Source organism: Caloenas nicobarica, chromosome 2, assembly GCF_036013445.1.
Source record: "Caloenas nicobarica isolate bCalNic1 chromosome 2, bCalNic1.hap1, whole genome shotgun sequence".
In the NCBI taxonomy this organism is placed as follows: domain Eukaryota; kingdom Metazoa; phylum Chordata; class Aves; order Columbiformes; family Columbidae; genus Caloenas; species Caloenas nicobarica.
The window spans coordinates 29,899,895-29,921,497 of NC_088246.1; the positions used below are offsets into that span (position 1 = coordinate 29,899,895).

General features: G+C 40.4%; 1 protein-coding gene across 2 annotated transcripts; it reads left to right on the forward strand.

Moving 5' to 3' along the window:
* The first annotated feature begins 1,479 nt into the window (after positions 1-1,479).
* On the forward strand, positions 1,480-20,606 carry TMEM106B (transmembrane protein 106B). 2 transcript variants are annotated; one of them, XM_065629687.1, is made up of 8 exons: positions 1,480-1,595; positions 4,416-4,637; positions 7,686-7,749; positions 9,074-9,233; positions 10,249-10,389; positions 10,483-10,532; positions 14,056-14,109; positions 14,757-20,606. In XM_065629687.1, the coding sequence occupies exons 2-8, from the start codon at positions 4,418-4,420 to the stop codon at positions 14,893-14,895; spliced, it is 828 nt and encodes a 275-aa protein (XP_065485759.1). In that variant the 5' UTR covers positions 1,480-1,595; positions 4,416-4,417; the 3' UTR covers positions 14,896-20,606. The 2 variants fall into 2 exon arrangements, with proteins under 2 accessions (XP_065485759.1, XP_065485760.1); XM_065629688.1 differs by lacking the exon at positions 1,480-1,595 and adding an exon at positions 1,942-2,021.
* Positions 20,607-21,603: the final 997 nt, after the last annotated feature.

A 21,603-nucleotide genomic window follows, 5' to 3' on the forward strand; every position in this document is an offset into this window, starting at 1 on the left:
CTAGAGAAGTAGAGTCAAGCCACCAGTAAGCAGCACGCCGGTCTCTCCTTTACTTGACTGGATAATGAAGGCTAGGGCCTATTGCTAGCTGAGACCTCTTAAACTCACAGAAAACACCAGGACATTCCAAGAATAAAGGGAATAAATGGGCTGGTATTGGCCCAGGCCAAGATACATTCAGACCTTTTTTTCTGAGTGCATGTTGGTGTGGGGGAACATTATTTTCTTGTTCATCGTTTCCTGGAGATGCAGCCAGGTGCTGGGCGTGCTGCTGGCAGAGCTGTACCACAGGTGGCCTCACACCTGCACCAGCTGTGGGTGGCTGCTGGAGGCAGCCTGTCTCTGGAGCCTCTGGAGCATCCTGGTGCCTTGACCCACCCCACACTGTCCTAAGGACCTTGCTTCCTCATCCTCTCCCTGAACCCTGCCCCCACGCTTGCCCTTGCACTTTGATACAGATGTGAATCACAGGGTTTTCCCCCAGCCTGATTCATTCCTGCAGCTGGAACGAGGCTCCAAACTGGGCAGAGCTCCTCCTTGGTCTGCCAGCCTCCTTCATCTCGCGCCGTGTCCCCTCTGTGCAGCTCTTGTCCCTCTGGTGCCCCCACATCCCCACAGAGGAGTGTTCTCCCATGCTGCCATAGGCACGGGGCAGTGGTTTTCATGGACCAGAGGCACACACATGAAGAACAACAATCACAAGTCATTTGCTTCCAATGTGCCTCATTTTGCCTCGGCAAATCACTCAGAGAACATCTCACTGCTCATGGCCTGAATATACATCAGCTGCACAGGCAACCTTGTACAATGCAGGATTTTTAAAACTGAATTGCAGTTGTAGTGTCTAGTTTCCTACGAGCTTTTTTCTGCTGATATGCCACAGCCTTCCTTGCTCGAGCATCTCGTTTCCCCCGGAGCGCAGCATAGCGAGCTACTTCCACCAGAGCCGTCAAACGGGGAAGCGAAAATAACAGTGGTGGCTTGAAGGCACCACGAAGTAAACTCAGTTGCGGTAAGAAAAGAAACCGCTTTTTCCCCGCGATTAACACAACCCAGTGCTGACGTGCAGGACGGCGAGCACACAGCCGCAGGCAGAGCAGCAGAGAACGGCTGGCAGAGAAACCCAGCGGGGACCCCCGGGCCCTCCGTCCCCCAGCTGCGCACAGGGGCTGCACCGCCTCCCGATTGCCCGTTCTGCTGCTTTTGCTTCTCCGCCCGGGAGCACCATTCACCCCTCGGCCCGCGCACCGCCTCCCGCTGGGGACGCTGGTTTCTGCGCGATTCCCGGGCCTTCCGCCCACCAGCAGGGGAGGCACGTCCCGGCCCAGCACGGCCGGGCAGCAGCGGCCAGCGGCGAGAGGGGTGGCCCGGACCCCCCACGCCCCCTGGGTGTGCCAGGCCCAGCACCGCCCGCAGCTGAGAGCGGCGGGACAGGCCCGAAGCGGCACCGCCTCCCGCCTCCCCGCGCCTGCGCACGCCCCGGATCTGGGGTTTAGCGCCGGGGCAGCTGCGCCGCACCTAGAACCTGCGGTCCTGCCGCCCCCCGTGCCCGGCGCAGCCCGCCCCGCCCTGCCCCGGCCCAGCCCGCGCCGCAGGTGGGGAGAGCCGCTCTGCGGGGGGGCGCGGCGGGCCTGGGGCGGGAGCTGGGCTGAGCGCGGCCTGTGGCTGCGAGGCCCTGCCGGAGCTGCGCGGCTGGACGGGGGGGCTGTTGAGGCGGTTCGTGGGCTTCGGCGAGGCCTGAGCAGGCCCGCGGCGGGGCTTTGCTGATCGCCGGGCGACCGGGGCCGCTGCCCGCCCCCCTTTGCGCCGAGACCTCCGGCCGGGCGGCTGCGGGGCCGGCCCGGGGCAGCCCGGTAGCGGCCGAGCTCGCCGGGCCTTGGTCTGCGCCCGCCGGCTGGTAACTTCGCCATGTTTGCGAGAGCAGCTGCTGCTCTGGCTTGACGGGCCTTGAATCTCAGGGAGGTTCTTGACTTCTGTGTTTTTGGCAGCGTCAGCCTTACCGAGCGAGCTATGTCTGAGAGGTGGGTTTCTAAAGGGGCTGTGAAGGGCGGCACTGGGGGTGCCCACCTGTGCCGAGCAAGTTTGTGGCTGCCAAGTCATTGCCTGACCCTGCTGCGTTCTCTGTTTTGGAGGCGTTTGTGATTCAGGCACAGCTGACGGGCCAGTAGATAGTTGCAGTTCAAAATCTTTTCCTGTTTTAAAAAAGAAGTAGGTTTGTAACTTCAAGTTTATATATTTGCATATAAGGGGTAAAAATGCCACTCTAACTCTTTGAAGAAGTGTAGCAATCTAGTTTAACTCTTTGAAGTTTTACCGAGTTTCTAAACAAGAAGTATTTTTCCCAGGTCTCATGTGTAACTCAAGATGTGGTGTTTCTGTGTGCGTGGGACGTCGTTTGGGTTTTGTCTATGTACTGTTATGCTGCAGAGCCATAGCACTCTGAAGGACACAGTCTTAAATGCAATTCCCATATCACAACATATTTTTTTAATTTACCAAATTCTTTCTGACAGACAGTGAATTCAAGGAAACCTCAGACAAGTCCAAGGAGACTGGAGTGTGTGCATCAGTTACCAGGGAGAGACTGAGTCAAAGCACAGCTGTTAAGGAAGTAGGGTTTGTGACTCCGGTGACAGTGTAGAGGCTGTCACATATAAAGATGCTGTGTTTTTTGGGTCTACTGTTGTTCAGCATATAAGCTCTGGATAAAAAATCAAAGCATTCTTGAGTTTGGGTCAGCTGTAATAAGGGTCTGTGTTTGTTGGGGGGGACAAAGGGCAGAGCATGCTGAAGGAACACTTTTCACTTGAACATTGTCTGTTTTCTCATTTGTGAACTGAGACATGCCTGTGGCTGCAGAAAAACACTATTAAGTTCTAATTATTGAAGCGCAAGTACAGTTGGCATTGGAGGATACACCTGCATTAGTATTTTAATTCAAATTAAGGGTGTGTTCCTGAAGCGAGTTCCCCATCATCCTTACTTGTTGCACTCTGGTTCATGTCACAGTGTGACCTGGGAGTGCGTGAACTCCCTTCCTTTTGGAAGAAGCTACAACTAGAAAGTGCACTTCAGTTGTCAGTGAGTGTTCAGCCTAGACTGGAGCTAGTATGAAATAAACCTACAAAAACATGTGTATTGTGGATGTTAACTGTTTATTTCTGTGGACTTGCTGCTTGTTCTGTGTGTTTAGTTGTTAATGTAGACATAGTCTGAGCCTACCATGAGTAGAGCAGGTAAATTGAATAGTTGTAATGCAACAGCACCAGGGATTGATCCCTAAGTATTCAGACCTGTAACTGTGGCAGCTGTTGCCTAAGCTGCAAGACTCAAGTTTCATAGCCTAAAGTCTCTAGGTCAGCTACAAGGAGAACATCAAGGAAAAACCCCATGTGGAATAATTGTCAACAACTTTTTCAGGGAACTTTTTTCAAGAACTCAGTACTTTATATTTTATTTCAATAATTCCCATTATTGAATGGCTCCAAAAATGTAGAATGTTTAAAAAGTGCTGTATCAACATGAGGATACATAGTTTTCCTTCTTGTAAGGGTTCCATGACTTAAATGAATAAAATATTGCTAGATATTTACTGAAACAGTAACTGGGACTTCTTGGTGTTTGTCAAATTACTTAGGAAGGTTTCCACTTGCATGGCTTTAAATTTCAAGTATTCTATGTTTCAAGGTGTTTTCAGTGGTATGGCTGGAAAACTATAGTAATGAGAAAATGTTTACATTTCCATAGGCAGCAAAAAATGCTTTTGTGATTAATACTTTTTTTTTTTAACAAGTCTTTATAAGTGCTATATATTGGGAGCAGCTGCATTAAAGTAGCTCCCATTTTTTTTCCTTTACTGTCATCAGTTTAAACACCTGGAGACCTATGTTTCTAACTTGGAAACTAGTAGCTGATTCCATGTTCTCAGGAAAAAAAAAAAAAGTCCAACCTTAAAAGCTTATTAGAATTTGGCCTGTAGTGTGTGTCGAATCAACTGAAAATTGTGAACTTGGATTTTAGAGCAAGAAAGTCTTGAATATTTTTTTTTCTACATAGAGATTGATATGTTGTATGAAAGTCTCTATGATAACAACTCTTTGAAAAGCACTGCAAGACTGTTGCAACCTTTTGCCAGCTATTGTACTGTTCTAGCATAGAAGCCTCTTTTTGATCCCCCTACCTCTTGAGCATATTAGATGGTCTGAACAAATGTCCCGGTTAGTTCAGGTTGTTACAGTTTGGGATTGATTCCAGTTTGACTAGGCCTTAATGCTTTGAAGGTCATAAGGGATCAGAAGGCAACAGGAGTCTTATTGGAGTAATGACCGTAGACAAGCAGTTACCTGATGTGGAAGGAAATGTGAGCCGGGTTTGAATCGTTCTTCCTGAAAACTTTCTTCTGACTCTTACTTTAGACATGGGAAAATCACTTTCTCACCTGCCTATGCACACATGCAAGGAAGATGGCTATGATGGAGGCACGGTGTCCGATAATATGAGGAATGGGTTAGTTCACTCAGAATTGCACAACGAAGATGGCAGATGTGGAGACGTATCGCAGTTTCCCTATGTGGAATTTACAGGCAGAGACAGCGTCACCTGCCCAACTTGCCAGGGAACAGGAAGAATTCCACGAGGTAAATTTTCTATATTTCCTTTTTAACCTATAAATTTACTTCATAAACTTGTGCAGTTGTAACTGTAATAATCTGTAACAAGTAACTTTCCTAGTCAAGATGAATTTTTTTCATCTTTTTGACTTTTTAGTACTAAGCATTGCACTAGATGAATGACACATAAATTGGGCCAGCTTTGACTGTTACCTGTTAGGTGTTCTCTTGTCTGTACAATTCTAGTGTTCCTTGGTTCTCAGCTTTATATTTGCACATATCCCTAGTTGTTGCAAGTTCTAAACCTTTAGTTTTGTGACTTTTTATTGCATCTTTTTTTAACTACATGTTTTAAACCTGTGTGTGTCCAAGTGGTGTAGCAGGTTGCCAACCATTTCCCCTTGGACTATGGGGGCTTCATTCTGCTCCCTATCCCTGTCTTCCAGCTCAGGGGGCTGAGTAACCAGAGAAAAACTGGTCTTACTATTAAAGGCTGAAGCAAAGAGGCATTAAGTACCTCAGCCTTTTCCCCATCCTTTGTCACTACGTTTCCCTTTGAGTCCAATAAAGGATGGAGATTCTCCCTAGCCCTCCTTTTGTTGTGAATGTATTTATAGAAACATTTTTTCATTATCTTTCATGGCAGTAGCCAGGTCAAGTTCTAGTTGGGCTTTGGCCCTTCTAATTTTCTCCCTGCATAACCTCATGACATCCTTGTAGTCGTCCTGAGTTGCCTGCCCATTCTTCCAAAGGTCATAAATGCTCCTTTTATTCCTGAGCACGAGCCAAAGGTCTCTGTTCAGCCAGGCTGGTGGTCTATTCCACTGGCTTGTCTTTGGGCACATGGGGACAGACTGCTCCTGTGCCTCTGAGATTTTCTTCTTGAGAGACCAGCCTTCCTGGACTCCTTTGCCTTTCAGGACTGCCTCCCAAGGGACTCTGCCAGCCAGCCTCCTAAACAGGTCAAAGTCTGCCCTCCAGAAGTCCAAGGTGGCAGTTCTGCTGACCCTCCTCTTGACTTCTCCGAGAATCAAAAACTTTCATTTCATGATCGCTGTGCCCAGGATGACCTCTAACCATCACTTTTTCCCACAAGTCCTTCTCTGTTTGCAAACAGGTCCAGTGGGGCACCTGCCCTAGTTGGCTCCCTCACCAACTGTGTCTGGAAGTTGTCTTCTGCACACTCCAGGAACCTCCTGGACTGTTTCCTCTCTAGTTTTGTTTGCTTGGTGCCCTCATCCTTTTTTTTCCTTTTCTTTTAATAAAACATTCTGCTTTATTACAGTTCTATATGATAAGCCACCTGAATAGCTGTTTAGAAACAGACCTTTGAAAGGAGAATGCAGGATGTCTGAAGCTGGGCAAGGGGAGAGTGGCAAATGCAGTGTGCCAAAGCACAGCCTTCTGCTTCAGCTGTAAGATCTTCCCTTTGATGAGGGGAGGAACTGATGAGAAAGTTTAATGTTTGGGACTGTGTTGCTTTTGCCAGAACTCTTATTCAACATAGATTATGGGGTATAAAAGCTGTCAGAACTGATTTTGACCAGCAGCTTGGGAAAACTGGCTGATGTCTGTGCCATGTTGCCCTTGTACCTGTGTTTCACTCAAATTCGGTTCTGGTATAGTTCACAAATACTTCTGTCTCACATGGGAATAAGTGGCAGGGGGCTCAGAATGTTTAAACGGTTGAAAATAAGAGATTTGTATGTTAGCTGTTAAACTTTATACTACGATGTAGTCTTTGAGTACCTCTGAATTCAGCAAATTTGAAGTGTGGAAAAGCTATGCAACTAAAAATTATCTTAACCAAAAGACTACAGAGAAGGTGGTTTGCTTGGTAACTTGAAATATTTGATAATATTGATGTCAAACTTATAGTGCTAGTTAAAATGCAGTAATAGCAGGATTCTTATGTTCAAAAGCTTATTTTTTGGAGGATTCTTGGATGTGATAAATTAACTCACATTTGTTTAAGTATTAAACATTTTGCAGTAACTATTAAAAATGCGTGTTGTCCATAAATTCTAATGAAATAATACTATTAAAGCTAGAACTTTTAGTTGAGTTATTAGAAGAAATAAGACTGTCTTTTTAATTATTCCTCAGTACTTTAAAAAAAAAATAATCGTGTTTGGGTTTTTTTGAGGGAGGAGGGGAAAAATTAGGTGTTCACAGAATGACTGCATGACTAGGAGGGATGACTGTCATGTGATATAATGGTTGATTAGCTAAGTGATAATGCTGGCCAAGTTCTGCAATTGACTTAAAAAATGCAAATCTGACTTGGTCTTGAGACCTCTCTCTTCTCATACAGATAAATCTCAATTCCGTTTTCTTGTAGAGTAAATAGCAAAAGCTATAAAAGCAGATGTAGTCCATGTATTTAAAACATCTGCAGTTGTGGTTTTTTATTTCTACTGTTAAGATATCCCCTTTTAAAAATGCTGTCTAGTGATGTAACTTGTTGCTTGGAGAATTTCCAGTAGATACTTCTTTGACTTGCAGGGTGCTGCAGCTCAGTCCTGTAAGAAATGGTTGTATAATATATACCAGTGACTTCCAAAATACAGTGCATATGTAACTTGTGTTGCCAAGCTGGCCAAACTGATATAGGTGTTTATTTTTAAACAAACCTGACTTCTGTGTTTCAGAAGAGTACATACCTTCTGGATCGGTTCTTACTGCCTGAGCTTCTGAACGTTTTTTCCTGTGATTTCATATAGTCTGGTAAAGAGAGCTGAAAGCTGTTGTGTACCTCCATTTCTTCTGAGAGAATTGTGCCAGAGGCATGCTGCCTCGTGAGGATGTATGCAGCACAGAGGCAGAACTTGCTACTGTTTTGGTCTTTGTGGGCTTGGTGGTTTTTCCTTTCCACATTGTGTAAGCCGTGATCTATTTCAGAAAGTGACCTAAGCTACAGAAATATTCTGCTTGGGCCCTTATCTGGAATGTAAATGTTTATCTTTAGTGTTTATTCTTTGGTGCCATTAAGTTATAATGGGTGTTATTGTTTCAGTTGCTTCAAATAAATACTTATTCTTTGTTTAAATTCTGAAAGGGTGTTTTTATTTCCAGGGCAGGAAAATCAGCTGGTAGCATTAATTCCATACAGTGATCAGAGACTGAGGCCAAGAAGAACGTAAGTTAATAGTCGTGATACATGAATCTACAGTTAGTTCCTCTCTTCTAGTTAAAATTCAGCAGTTTAAAGGAGATGGTGTTAAGAATAATCAAGCAAAAGTCACTGGAATGTTTTCTTGCATTCAGTATTGAAAGAATCCTGCTTGTGATATCAACCTTAACCTCTAAGTCTTGGAGAGTTATTGAGTAATAGGTGTGTGTACTCCCATCACAGTATGTCTTACAAAGCCAAGTAATACTATATGATCTTTTCATGTAGATATTTATTGATATTTATTGATCGATCTCTGTATCATCTTGATTCATCTAAGCAAATATATCTCCAGTGTTAAAAGTCTGAGTAAAGCGATAACTTCTTTAGGCCACTCCTACAAAATAAGTCACCTGGAAATTAATTTGTAAAGCTCTGAGCAGCTAGCAAAATCAACAAATTCATCATTCTGATGTAATATATGTAATTTTTTCTTTTCTACGATCTACTTAAAGGTTTAACTACAGTGCTTAGGGCTTCTTGTTCTGACTGGTTTTGTGTGGGGAGTGTGTGTGGTGTCTTGACTTTTGGTTTGGGTGGTTTTGGTGTGTGTGTTTGTGGGGGTTTTTTGTTGTTTTTGTTTCCTTAATTGTTGGATGTTTCTGTAGTAAACAGAAATGAGTGCTGGGAAAGAAAATACAATAATTTCACATAATGCTATCCACGATCATATGTCTGATGTAGTAATAGTACAAATTTGAAACGTGTTACTTTAGTGTTCTAATTTTGAGAAAATTTGAGCTTCAGTTGAGCCTTTTATGTGTGTATTTTTTATTATCATACATGCACACCCCTTTTGTGTTAGGTTAATTGCGAATTTCCTGTTCCTTAGCAGGAGCCTAACGCTTTCCTTAAAAGTCTCTTCTGACAAAGAATTCTGTGTGAGGCATATAAGAGCTTTTATTCTTCTTTCTGGGTGCGTTGTGCAAGAGTCCTGCAGAATGACACAAGTTCTGCTATAAATAAATTTTAAGAGGAAGTGCTTATGTTTCAAAGCACATAAATATTTACCTTTTCCACTTTCCTCTGTAAGTTACAAATGTTGGGATAACAGCATGTTTTGACACTTGATTTCTGATGTATATACAAGAGTAACATCTCTCTATTTGAGACAGAGATGTGAAGTGCAACACAGTGGTTTTTTTCCCCTCCTTTGGAAACTAATGGAAGCTAGAAATAGACTGAACTAGTTGTATTGACTAGTCATGCTCCCTATCACTTAAAAGAAAATAACATGCCACTATTGTTTAATGTGCTTTTGACTCTGAAATGTGTTCTTTTTATTCCCCAGAAAGCTCTACGTGACTGCTTCTGTAGCAGTATGTTTACTGCTTTCTGGGCTGGCCGTATTCTTCTTGTTTCCTCGCTCAATCGACGTTGAATACATTGGTGTGAAGTCAGTATATGTCAACTACGAACAGAGTAGACGTATAATATATCTAAATATTACGGTAAGTCTAGTTATCTGCTTGGGTGTTTGTAATGGATAAATGCAACAAGAGGTACTACTGTGACAGTTTAGTGCCTTAAATACAAGCAGATACAATGACCAGTTTGAAAAATGTAACTGGACCTGCTGTGACTGGTTCCTGTAGCTATAGCTAATAGAGGTGTAGTTGCAAGCTACCATTGGGTCTTTCCTTCTCATGGAAACAGTGACTTTGGAGTTCCCTGCATTATTTTTGGAATATGAGTGACATGTAGAGTGTGTATGTAGGAACACTGTTAAATACAGTCCTGGTGTTATGCATCTTATCAAAACTGGGTTTGAGGAAAAATGATTTCTTATCCACCATAAAACTTCACATGCTTCTTGACTTTTTGGTAATGCAGTCAATATAGGATTGCCTAAAGACTTCTGGTAGAGTTCCTCATTTTAAATAGAGCAAAGCAGCTATGGGATAAGAAGGTCCTGTGATAGCTAAATGACAGCCATCCTGGCCTGTAACAGAAATAGCCTGACCAGCAGGATGGGGGAAGTGGTTGTCCCTCTGTACTTGGCACTGGTGAGGTTGCACCTCAAATCCTGTGTTCAGTTTTGTGCCCCTCACTACAAGAAAGACATTGAGGTGCTGGAGCGAGTCCAATGAAGAGCAGTGAAGCTTGTGAAGAGTCTGGGGCACAAGTCGTATGAGGAGCAGCCGAGGGAGCTGAGGTTCTGTGATTCTAAATTTCCTGGAAGGAATAATTGAGGATAAGAAGAAATGCAGTATTTCCAGTGGAGGGTGGTCACCAGGGAAGTTGTGCAGAGGTTTTGCTGCTCAATATATTCACAAAAAACCCCCCACCGAAACTGAGAAAGATTTTAAGTTGTTGTCCCTTACCCTCCTTGCTACCAATCCTAGAAGACAGGGAAATGTACTTGCAGAATTTCAGATATTCCTGTCTCAGGCACAAATTTAAAAATGTGTGCTCATCAGAATGGATAACTGTTAGTGTTTTATGTTTGTTTTGTTTTTTTTCCAGAACACTCTAAATATAACAAACAACAACTATTACTCTGTTGAAGTGGCAAATATCACAGCCCAAGTTCAGTTTTCAAAAACAGTTATTGGCAAAGCACGGCTAAACAACATCACCAACATTGGTCCTCTGGATATGAAGCAGGTAAATAGGACAGGCTTTCAAAGTTGAATGAGTGTTAATCATCTTCTATAAATCTACTCATTTGTGTTTTCATTACTTTTATTTTTTTTTTAGATTGACTATATGGTGCCCACAGTCATACAAGATGAAATGAGCTACATGTTGTAAGTGTACTCACCTCTAAATATCACTTGGGTCTTAGTAAAAATTACAATGGTGCTAAAAACTACCTTTTTTCAAAGTCAGGAATGTTTTTGCAGAGATGTTGAGGCATTTTTTTTTTTTTTGTGAGTTTAATAGTACTGAGAAATAGTTGAACCACAGTTGTTTCAGTAGTTTCACAGCTTGCTGTACCTGGCTCTCACCACCTTGAGTGGTATCTATATTCCAATGTTTTAGGCCCTGGCAATAGCTAGGACCCACTGCTTTGGGAGGAGAAAGTGCAGGTGTGTTCCCCCAACATGTTCTCTGGTAACTTTCCCACAAACTTCTCTGGTAGTAGAGGGAATTTGTATTTAATTCTATGCAAATTAGAGACTAATTTGTATTTCTTTTCTTCAGACTGTCTGTACACAATGGTAAGCAGTGTCTACAGTCTGTTGTTTGAACTTTTAAGCTGTTTTATTCATAGCTTCTGAAAGTTCATTTGACCAGCATACTATTAGCTCAGTATATCTTGGTAACAAAACCAAATGTTACTACTTTTACACTGAAATTCAGACTGAACAGAAAGAGTTAACTGCTGAAACTTCTGGTCTGTGTGCAGTTCCAGTGGATTGCAGCTCCTTTGGGGTGGGAGAGAACCTTTATAGCTTTGAAGTGTTGGAATAAATAGATATAAAATAGCAAATTGGGACCTAACTTTAAATAAGCGGAAGGTGTTTTATTATACTTCTGTCACTTAAAGGGATGTAAGTTAGGTTTATGTAAACCCTGAATCCTGTGAATCTGCACTTGGGATGCATGAGGAATAATAAGTGTGGCCTTCATAGAGCTGATGTTAATACCTACGTAGTCTTGCTTTTGGTGCAATAATGCACTGGAATTTCTTTCATGGTCAGTACTGTGACCTTAACTTCAGTAATGCTGTTCAGAGTTTGTTGCCAACAATAGCTGCAACTTTTAACTGCAAGCTGGTGACTAACCTTAAAAAAAAAAAAACAAAACCTGAATGACTTTGGGTGTATAGAGAGATGTGGAGGGGCAAAAGCTGCTCTGCCGGTGGCCTGAACTGAATGGACTTAAGGCTTTTCTGCTTGACAGCTGTAGCCTTGGCAATGGTGTGCAACAAGGTGGTCCAGCGTGGAGGTAGATCGTGCTGTCCTGGAGCAGAGGCAGAGAAGCTGTCATGTCAGTGCCAGCAGTCTGTAACATGCACAGCAGACGTTTGTGAACATTGCTGGAAAAGCAGACTAATACATGTTTTATACATGTATTAAACTATTTGTTATTGCAGCCCAGTGATGCTAAGCATGGGCTATAACTGGTACTGAGAGACCCATAACTATAGAAGTTTGTGTCAGTTAAGGATCCAGGTTCTTGTACAGGCTGATACAGCAAGGTCCTAGTGCTTGTGAGCAGCACTCACTAACTTTGTTGTGATGTGCTTAAAATGTCCTGAACAGGATTTGACCCACACACGAAACTGTATTTTTCTCCAGATTTTCTGTATGTTACACAGTTGGTATTAGTTCATCTTCCTGACCTGTTAACAGTTATTGCTGTTGATGGGGTTCTGCTCTTTCACTGTACTGTGAGTCTTGAAAGCCTGGGTTCACTGTGTGAAACAACCCTGGAGACAGCTCATGGACTTCCTTAGTTTGAACACGCAGCTGACAGCTTCAGCTGGTCTTAGTGAGGTTTTGTATTAGTTACTATTTGGGGTTTTTCTCCACACACAAGTATTTAGATTTCCAAGGAAGGCGCTAGGATAATCTTGGTAATACAGATAGTATTGTAGGTTAGTGGATCACATTTTCATGTTTCCCCAGCTAGTCCATTTAGGTCTTGTGTTAGTCATAACTAGCTATTTGTTTGGATCCTGGAGAGTGTGTGTCCTTTTGTCCTGTAAAATCAGCTTAGACTGAATACAGGAGATCTTGCAGACCTGAAGTGTCTCCATACAATCACCTAGCTCCAGCAGGCCTGTATGATGAAATCAGAATCATACATTTGTTTTAGAGGACTGGCTCTATGTGACGTTTACCTTCACTGTAGTTTCCTAGCTACAGTGTTGTGCTGTGTGGTGTGTTTGTTTTGGGGGCTTTTGTTTTTTTAAAAAAAGACTTATTTCCAGATACTCTGGACTTGAGATTACGTTGGTGTTGTACCTCTCTGCTTGTTGGCTAGTATGTGCTGTTGGGTACAAGCTGGCTTTATATGATGTTACAGGTTGTCTATATTTTGGATTAGAAAACTACTATAACTGAAAGTATCTGGTATTATGGTCTAACTAAATCCTGTTTCAAGCCTAGCAGGAAAAAAAGACTCCAAATATTTGTCATTACTATACATACCAATATAAAAGTATTTTTAATACCAAACTATTTTATTGGTATTTTCATATCATTTGGATCACTTGTGTTTATTCACTGTTCAATACTTCATTATAATGTTTGGTGCTGGGGAAAAGAATGACAATGGCATGCAAATCTTGTGGGTGGCTGCCATGCAATCTTGTTGCACTGATCACATGCTTTTCATTCCAGAGCTGATAAAATTTGTGACCAAGGGCAATTGATTTGAGGAGGAGGGAGGGGAAGGCTTACACTTACTTAGTGCTCTGTATAACTGGTATATAAGTGCACATCAGAAGATGTAAGTCTTAACAGGGTATCTCACAAGCGAACAATAACTCTGACTTGAAAAATCTCTGCAGATTGTTGAAAGGACATGGTGCATAATACAGAAGTGGATGAGTGCAAAAAAAAAAAAAGTTACTTTCCAAAGTTCTTGGTACTTTTTGACCAAGAATAGCAAGCCTTCGAGACTGACTTTTTTTTTTTTTATTAAATTGCTGCTTTTACAAGAAAAGATGCTGAAGTTGGCATAGCATTGATCATAGAATAGTTTGGGTTGGAAGGGACCTTCAAAGCTCATCTAGTTCAACCCCCTGCAACGAGCGGGGACATATTCAACCAGATCAGGTTGCCCAGAGCCCCATCCAACCTGGCCTTGCATGTTTCCAGGGATGGGGCATCTACCCCCTCTCTGGGCAACATGTTCCAATGTTTCACCACCCCCATTGTAAAAAATTTATTATCTTTTGTTTTAAATTTCCCTTAATATAGATGTTACATGAAGTGGAATTGCAACAAATTATTGTCTATATCTCTTCATAGTAAAAGTCTTCATTAGTGACTAATTGATATTGATGTGTTTTAATTTGTTGTTCAGGTTAACTTTGATTAGTTTCACAGAATGCTTTCGTTGGCAAGCATTACATGTAAGCAAGCACATGTGAATATAGTTCATGTGAAAACAAGACTATGTATATAAAAGTAGACTAGGTGAATATGCAGTCACTGGCAGTGTTTTTCAAGAAGTATTTTAGTTGTCATTGCTAGCAGCTCTATAGTCTCCATATATGCACATAGGAGAATCCAGTTGAAACCACAGTTCTTGCTCTTTAGATAATCACCTGTAAAAGCTTGATGCAAATCTAACAATTGTTTTTCTTTTTTTCAGTGACTTCTGTACTTTAGCATCTATCAAAGTGCATAACATAGTAGTGATGATGCAGTAAGTATGGAAACTTCCTTTTTTTTTGAAAGCAACTTCAAAATCCATGTAATTCTCATTGAAATATTGCTCAAATACTTAATTCTGTACATCATAGATAAAATGAAATCAACCTGCTTTCTAGTGTAGTAGCTTCATAGTTCATGAAACTGAGCTGTGTCTTTTGGCAGGTTCTGGTAAAGACACTTGTAACAACAGTTCCACCTGTTCTGGATCTGTTCTGCAGCTGGGCTGTAGCCATGGAGCTAAGGTCTCAAATACTTCGAATTGAGTCTGTGTGTCAGCTACTGTTCAAAAATTGCTGAGATCTTCATGATCTTGAAGCAGTTACATGCTTTAGCTTGTCTAATAATTTGCTTTCTCTTTGCAAAGCAAGGTATTATAGAGTAAAGCTCAGCTTTACCATCTTCTTTAGGAAAAAAAAAAAATCTGTTCTCAAGGAACCTAATGTCTTTCATGGAGAAAGTCTATCTTGGTAAACTAGTATTGTTTTCAACTTTATTTAAAATTTTGTTCTTAATAGTATTACATATTTTGTTCTGCAACTTTTTCCCTAAAACCTCTAGTGATGTTAAAACACTGATCTTTAGAATAGGAAGCTCAAGCCTCTTGCAAAACAAATATCTCCTCTGTTTTTTCTTTTTAAGAGTGACAGTGACAACCTCTTACTTTGGCCACTCTGAGCAAATATCCCAGGAGAGATACCAGTATGTGGACTGTGGAGGAAATACAACCTACCAGCTGGGCCAGTCAGAATATTTAAATGTACTTCAGCCTCCACAATAAAAGCACCTGTTGATCAGTGTGGAATTACTGCTGCTGATGCTTGCAGAGTTCATTTGAACAGGACTGGTACTACGTGAAGGGGAGGGTATGTGCATGTAAAGCATAGCGAACATGGTGATCTGTTCACTTTAGGTGCAAGGAGGGAAAACGTGCAAAATGTATATAGATGCACTTGTTAAATGTTGTGTTTTCCCCTTCTGTTTGCTTTCAGTTTCTGTAAGCAGTTCTGTCAAGTTGTGTGGTGGCAGGGGGAATATCAGATTCTTGAACTGAATTGGGACCTTTCCTTACAGTGTGGTACATCAACTTAGAGTAACTGTGTGTATGTCTGTATTTAGGTGAAATGTGTCACTAATGAGCATTTTAGAAAAATTGATACTCAGAAATTTTAAGTTTATACTTCAGTTCTTGCTATTTTACTGTCGAAATTGGCAGTATTACTACTTAAGTAACAAGATTACTGGGTGTGAAACTTCTACTAGTAAACCAGTGGCGATAGTTCTTTATTTTGGGATTCTACTTTTCATTTGCTATATGTGATTAGAGGTGACATGCAGCCTGTGAAAGCCAGGAAAGCTCTGTTGGAAGACACTATACTTGAGCGTGTAACTTCTAGAATCTGGCATCTTTTCATTCTATTCCCCCCGCTACCTCGGGGATGTTATACAAAGGATATGTATTGTTAGATTTAAAGTTGGGTTTAAAAACAAAACAAAAAATATCCCCAAGAATCATTACTGACAAAGGAAAAAATCAAAGACTCTGGAAAATTAATGGGTAAAGACTTTGACAGTGTCATTTTACTTTGGTTTTTAGTAAACTTCTGAGCACAGCTATTAAAATAAAGATTCTGTAGTTGGAACTAGGTGGCAAACTGTTTCGTCATGGGTTTGGGCAGCTCGCTGTAAATTTTCATCATTTTATTGTTTTAATATACTGTGTACCTAAGCTACTTGTAAGCATTAATATGTTGGGGGGTGTATATTTAGTGCACAGGCTCAGTAAGCAAGGCATTATTTATCTGAATTTCCAGAGCACTCACAGTCCACATCGAAGTTACATAAGGAAGAATAAAGCAATTCTTGCTGTAGGAGTAAATGCTGATGTAATCATGAGACTGACCTATAACAAAGCTATTAAATAGTTTCAGTAGGCTAGTTTGCACTGTGAGAATTTCTGGGGTTATTATCAAACATGGTGATTATAAATTTCAGATCTAAAGTTGCTTGGATTCTAAAAGCTGACTGTTGCATGGATTAGGTACAAAACTTTTAATTAACTAGATCAGGACTGTTTTATTTCAGAAACAGACAAGATGCAGCTGTAAGAAGGTACTATTGAGACTTACATTTAAATGATTAATATATTTTTTTAAATAGATGTTTCAGTTTTTATGCTGCCCACCTCCTGGAAATAAGCTATATAAAATGAATTGACAATAAACACTATGGAAAAGGCTGCTGAGTAACTTATTGCATCTAACAATCTGTTATGCTCCAGTATTTCAGTGAAGGTACACGTCTATGTTACTCTCTTCCTTTATTGGCCTTCCTTAGGTAGACCTAATTGGGTGAGTGGGGGAAGAATATCAATGATGTAAGAATGATTTAAAATAAATTAAGTAACCATACAAAAAGCTCTCCTCTTTGAATTGCTATGAGCACTGAATGTTTAAAAAAATTTGGAACCTGAACTGTCAGTTTCATATAAATGTTGATAAGATGAAGATGTCCACTTTTAGCTTTGGAGAACTTCTGGAACTGGAATAATCAATTCTGATAACTTACTGTAGTTACATTCTGAAAATTATTGTTGAATCTGGGCACTGAAAAGTAAACATTCTTTATTACAGCTTACAATCATAACAAAAACTAGTTCACAATTGACTCTAATCTTCCTAGAGTATAGATGAGGCTCAGTCCTGTGGCTGACAATGCATGCAGAAGCTTGTCTGATAGCCTGAAAAGACAGAGGTGATAACTGAAGGCCAGGACAGTAGAGAGCTAGCTAGAAGCAGAGAGGTGTGCTCTTCTGTGTTACCTGTTGTAGAAAGATTTGTTTATATTGGAGAGTTGAGAGAGAATTCTGGTTCAAATCATGTCAGATCTGAAGTCTGCCAGCAAGTGATAAGGGCTTTTTCTTTTAGACCCAAGCATTTACACCTAGAGTATTGGTTTTGTTTGTTTGGGTTTGTGGTGGTTTGGTGGAGTTTTAAGTAAAAACAAAACAAAAAACCCCAAAAAAACCCACAAAAACCCAAAAAACACCAAAAAACCCACCAAAAAACCAAAAAAACAACAAAACCAGCTCTAGGTAGATATTTATATCTATTTAAAGCAATTTTTTCTTCAAAGTATAAAAGGTGATATAAAATAACTGGAATGACACAATGACAGAATTATTTGGTGACAGTAGTGAATGCTGCTCGAACAAGTATGGCAGAGGGGAGGCTACACTGTTACACAGTCTTGAGACTCAAACTGACATTTGACAATTTAGTGGACAGGCTGAGCAAAATGAGTACTTAAATCTGTGGATCTTATATTGCATGAAATGCTTGGCATTGGCTAATTTAAAATAAAAAATTATGAGTGGATTTGTTCTTTCCATGTATGTGACGGAAGGAGGAAGATCCAACTCTTAATGTCTGTCATTCAGGATGTCTAATGGATGTAAACTTTAACACCATAAATTTGCAGTAGACTTACTGAATGACTAAGAATTCTCATCTTAAAAAGTAAAGGGTGGGGTAAAGATCCTGTTGATGAACCCTCAAATTATGTCACAGGAGAATCAAAGCCTTAAGGTTCCACATGTGCTCATATGTCATTGCAAAACTGTCAGCATGTTACTAACCAAATGAGACAAGTATTTGAATTTAACTACTGATCTTAGTATAACATCTTGTCTGATAAGCAGGGAAGCATCAGTTTGAATACTTAACTTAGACTTGATTTCTGTGGCTGAGCTTGGAAACCTGATAAGGGAGCAAGGGAAGTCAGTACTAACTTGTATAACTTTGTAAACAAGCTATGGGAATAGATCCAAGTGACAGACCTGTAATTATTTCACTTTTTTTTAATCTTGATTTTTAAATAAAAAGGCAAGCCTTTCAGTTTACTGTAAATAAGTACAAATTCTCTCTAGAAGGTCGGCTTTGAAGAATTGTGATTTTAATTTTTTTTTTTAATTTTATTTTTTTCCCCTCTGGTTTGTTTTCCTGTGTGTAAGGTGGTTTCTGAAGGACTTCTTCTGAAGTGATTCATAACTTGCAACTTCCCCCTAACTTTCAAATACTATCAGATACATATATACTGGCATGGTAGTATTGTGTTTCAAGGGATTTATTTCTAGTATAATTCTTTTCACTTGAATTCTTTGTAGCAATTCCTGTTCCAAAACCTGTTGCACTTTAAAATGGAAGTTTTGTTAGTTATCTCTTAAAACAGTGGTCCAGATGTTGCACTTTAGTGGCACAACTGAAAAAAATTAATGTGTTCTGTATTGAATAACTGTAAAATTTGCAAATTATAACAAGGTAAATTAATATGAACTTTTAAATGCATTAAAATGTTGGTTATTTGGCCAACATTCTGACCTGGAGAACAAAATTATTTTAAATATGGTGCTTTAAAAATAAATGAATAAAGCCACCAAGAAAACTCAAAGATCTAACCATCAAATATCTGTTTGGAGAGGTTTAAAGGGAAGTGCTCTTACTAAAGATGTAGTACCTGACACTTACTCTCTTGAATTCCTGGTGTGGGGAAAAGCCTGTAGAAGCTCATTCATAGTTTGTTTACTCATCTTGATATTTAGGGGATAGTTGCTTAATTCTTGATCTTTTGTGAGGACAAGCATAACTACCTTTTTTGTGTGTGGTGTAGCTTTGAAGTTCTTAATGCACTTCTGAGGTGTCCATGATCTTGGTATTAACATTGTGGTGTTTATTTTGTATTTTGCAGCCTTATGTTGGCAGACTTAACTACATACTTTAGTTGAGTTTGCTCCAAATTGTCCTTGAAGTTCTTCAAGTGAAAAAAATTTCTCATACTAGTACCTTGCAAATGTGACTCTAGACTTCTTAGCATGTGGTGTATAAAGCCAACTGCTTAAGTGCTGAATCTCTAAGTGCTTGGGTTGAACTGTTAAGGTCTTTAACCATCTGATTGAAGTGTTGTGCCCTTATGATGGGAAGGATAGTGCTTGGAGTAGCATGTGAAAGATTTCTAGATTCAGAAAATGTTAAAAGAAAAAGAGTAATTTCTTATTCAGCATTTAAGGCTTCCTTTTTTTTTTTTCTCTCCTCCTTTGGCGGGGGTGGTTAGTTTGGTTTTGCTTTCCTTCTCACCTCCCAAATCTTAGTGGGACATCTGTATGTTCCCAGACAGCATCTTCCAAAATTGGTGACTTGTTTCAGAGCTAGGCAGCTGTGTGAAGCTTAACATCAGGTGGACTGGAGTTCAAGAGTTAAGAGAGAAATAAGACTAGCAGTAATAGGTCTGAGACCTAAATTTTTTACTTGCCTAACAAAATGCCACAACCCTAGCAATGCTTCCAGGCTTACTATTACTTCTGAAAGGAAAGGTAAGTAATGTAAGTACAACCAATGTACTTCAACAATGGAGTACTGCAACCAGCAAAACGTTTGTTAGTGTTGGCCCCGATCATGCCAAATAGTCTAGATTGGGTTTTTTGGCTTCAGGGATGGGGAGAAGAATAAACTCAAGCCAAAACCCAACCAAAACATGTTGAAAACAGTAACTTGGTATAGCAAAAACATCCAGTGTTTGTCTACTTGAGAAGTCACCTTTCTATTTTACCTTTAGATGGACAATTCTGGTCATTACCAGAGGGGTAGTTTGTTCTGCTGCCCTACAGCTTTTGTCATGTAAACCTGCTTTTCAGCCTGTAGACAGGCCTGTTGTACAGGAACAGTCCTCTGCAAAGAATCCGTTGAAGTCAGTGTCAGGCCCTGCAGCGGAGTGTGAGACTGTTGGGTAGCAGTAATGTGCTCATCCTCTTACTGTCCTCTTCCACCAGCCATCAAAGGGTCTTAACAGCCTGGTGCATGTGTCTTTGGGTACTCAAATGGCTTTTGCTTTGTATGGGCAGGGATATTTAGTGCCAGATGTGCAAGTGTATTACTGTGCCTGAATATTTTGGGGCTTACTGTCAGTGATTTAGTTCCTTTTCTTGTTTTGTTTAAGGAAGCAAACAACCACTGTTAACATCCACTGTACAGAGTGTGCATATAATAGCTTGAGATATGTATAGAAATACTAATGAGTGATAACTATTTTTGTAACTTAAGAATTGTAAACTGTTGTTCTTGTAGCTGTGTAGCAAACAATCTATCAACTTAAGCATGATAAACACTATGAGTCAAGGGGTATTTGGGAATGACTTGTAGGATATAAGCTATATTAATGTAAGTTAACTGGGGCAAGGGATCTTCTTATTTAGAGGTTCAAAATCTGGAGTTAACATCATTATTAATATGTTTCTAGACAGGATTGTTTGACTCACAATGATATTAAATTTTCTATTAAAAAAGCTTGAGTCATGTATCTCTTTTTTTTTTTTTAAACTCACTTAATATCTCTCACAAGTTTCCTCCTATCTCCCCATATTTTCCCCACATGCTGTCATGTATTTTCAATGGTATGATTTCAATTTTTGTAACTATTGGCATTCTATGATGTAAAAACTTTGCAATCTACTTTTTTTTATATATATATTATGTTTAATTTTGTTAAGTCTGTAATAAACTGGAGTATCTGAAAGCTAAGCACCATATGTGAATGAATTACTCTTGCCAGACTGGACCACTAAAGGAACTGAGTTAAGAACCAAGGCTGTAGTGGTGGGTTGACCCCAGCCAGCAGGTGACCCCCCACCCAGTCTCTTGTACACTTTTCCCCCCAGTAGGATGGTGGAGAGAATCATAAGGATGAAAGCAAGAAAACACATGGGTCAAGACAAAACCAGTGTAATAGGTGAGTGTGCACAACTGAAGCAAATTTATTTCCTGTCAGCAGGCAGGTGTTTACAACAGGACAACAAACACCATCACCCTGAAATGTCCCTCTTTCTTCCTCCTTTCCCTGAGCTTTGATTGCTGAGCATGATCCCATATGGACTGTCCCTTTGGTCATCTGGGGGCATCTGTCCTGGATGTGTCCCAGCTTCTTGAACACCCCCAGCCTGGTCACTGCAGGGCTGTACAACAAAGAATATGGCTTTATTTGAAGCGTTCAGAACATTTGTGGCATGTTCAAATGTTACAGGTAGTCTGTTACAGATGTTTTGGGACACCTTAGTGGGGCTTTGTAAGGTTTCTCCTAGAGAAACCTGCTGTGTATTCGTGACTGCTACATTATTGTTCTGGTATGACTTCTAATGGGGGCTTAAGGTGTGGGAGTTTTTTAGACTGTTTTATTTCAGCTTGTGGATCTCTTTAAAAAAAATGCTTATTTTAAAAAAACAAAACCAAAATACTAAGGTTATATGAGAAAATTAGTCATGCTTGCTATTTTCTTATACAGTCCTTTTTCCCACTCAGTTGTCATAACTGTTGTCCAAAGTTTCCTATTTGGACAAGGCCTTTATTGAACACTGTAAATTGGCAAAAAAAATAACCTTTAAGCAGTATTTCACTATATACAAAAGAGAACTTGAACACATGAAGAACCACTTCTCTCCTGT

Coding starts and splice junctions, on each gene's coding strand:
- TMEM106B (XM_065629687.1), top strand. CDS start 4,418: ATGGGAAAATCACTTTCTCACCTGCCTATGCACACATGCAAGGAAGAT. Junction 4,638..7,685: donor AACAGGAAGAATTCCACGAG/GTAAATTTTCTA, acceptor TTTTATTTCCAG/GGCAGGAAAATCAGCTGGTA. Junction 14,110..14,756: donor AACATAGTAGTGATGATGCA/GTAAGTATGGAA, acceptor TTTCTTTTTAAG/AGTGACAGTGACAACCTCTT.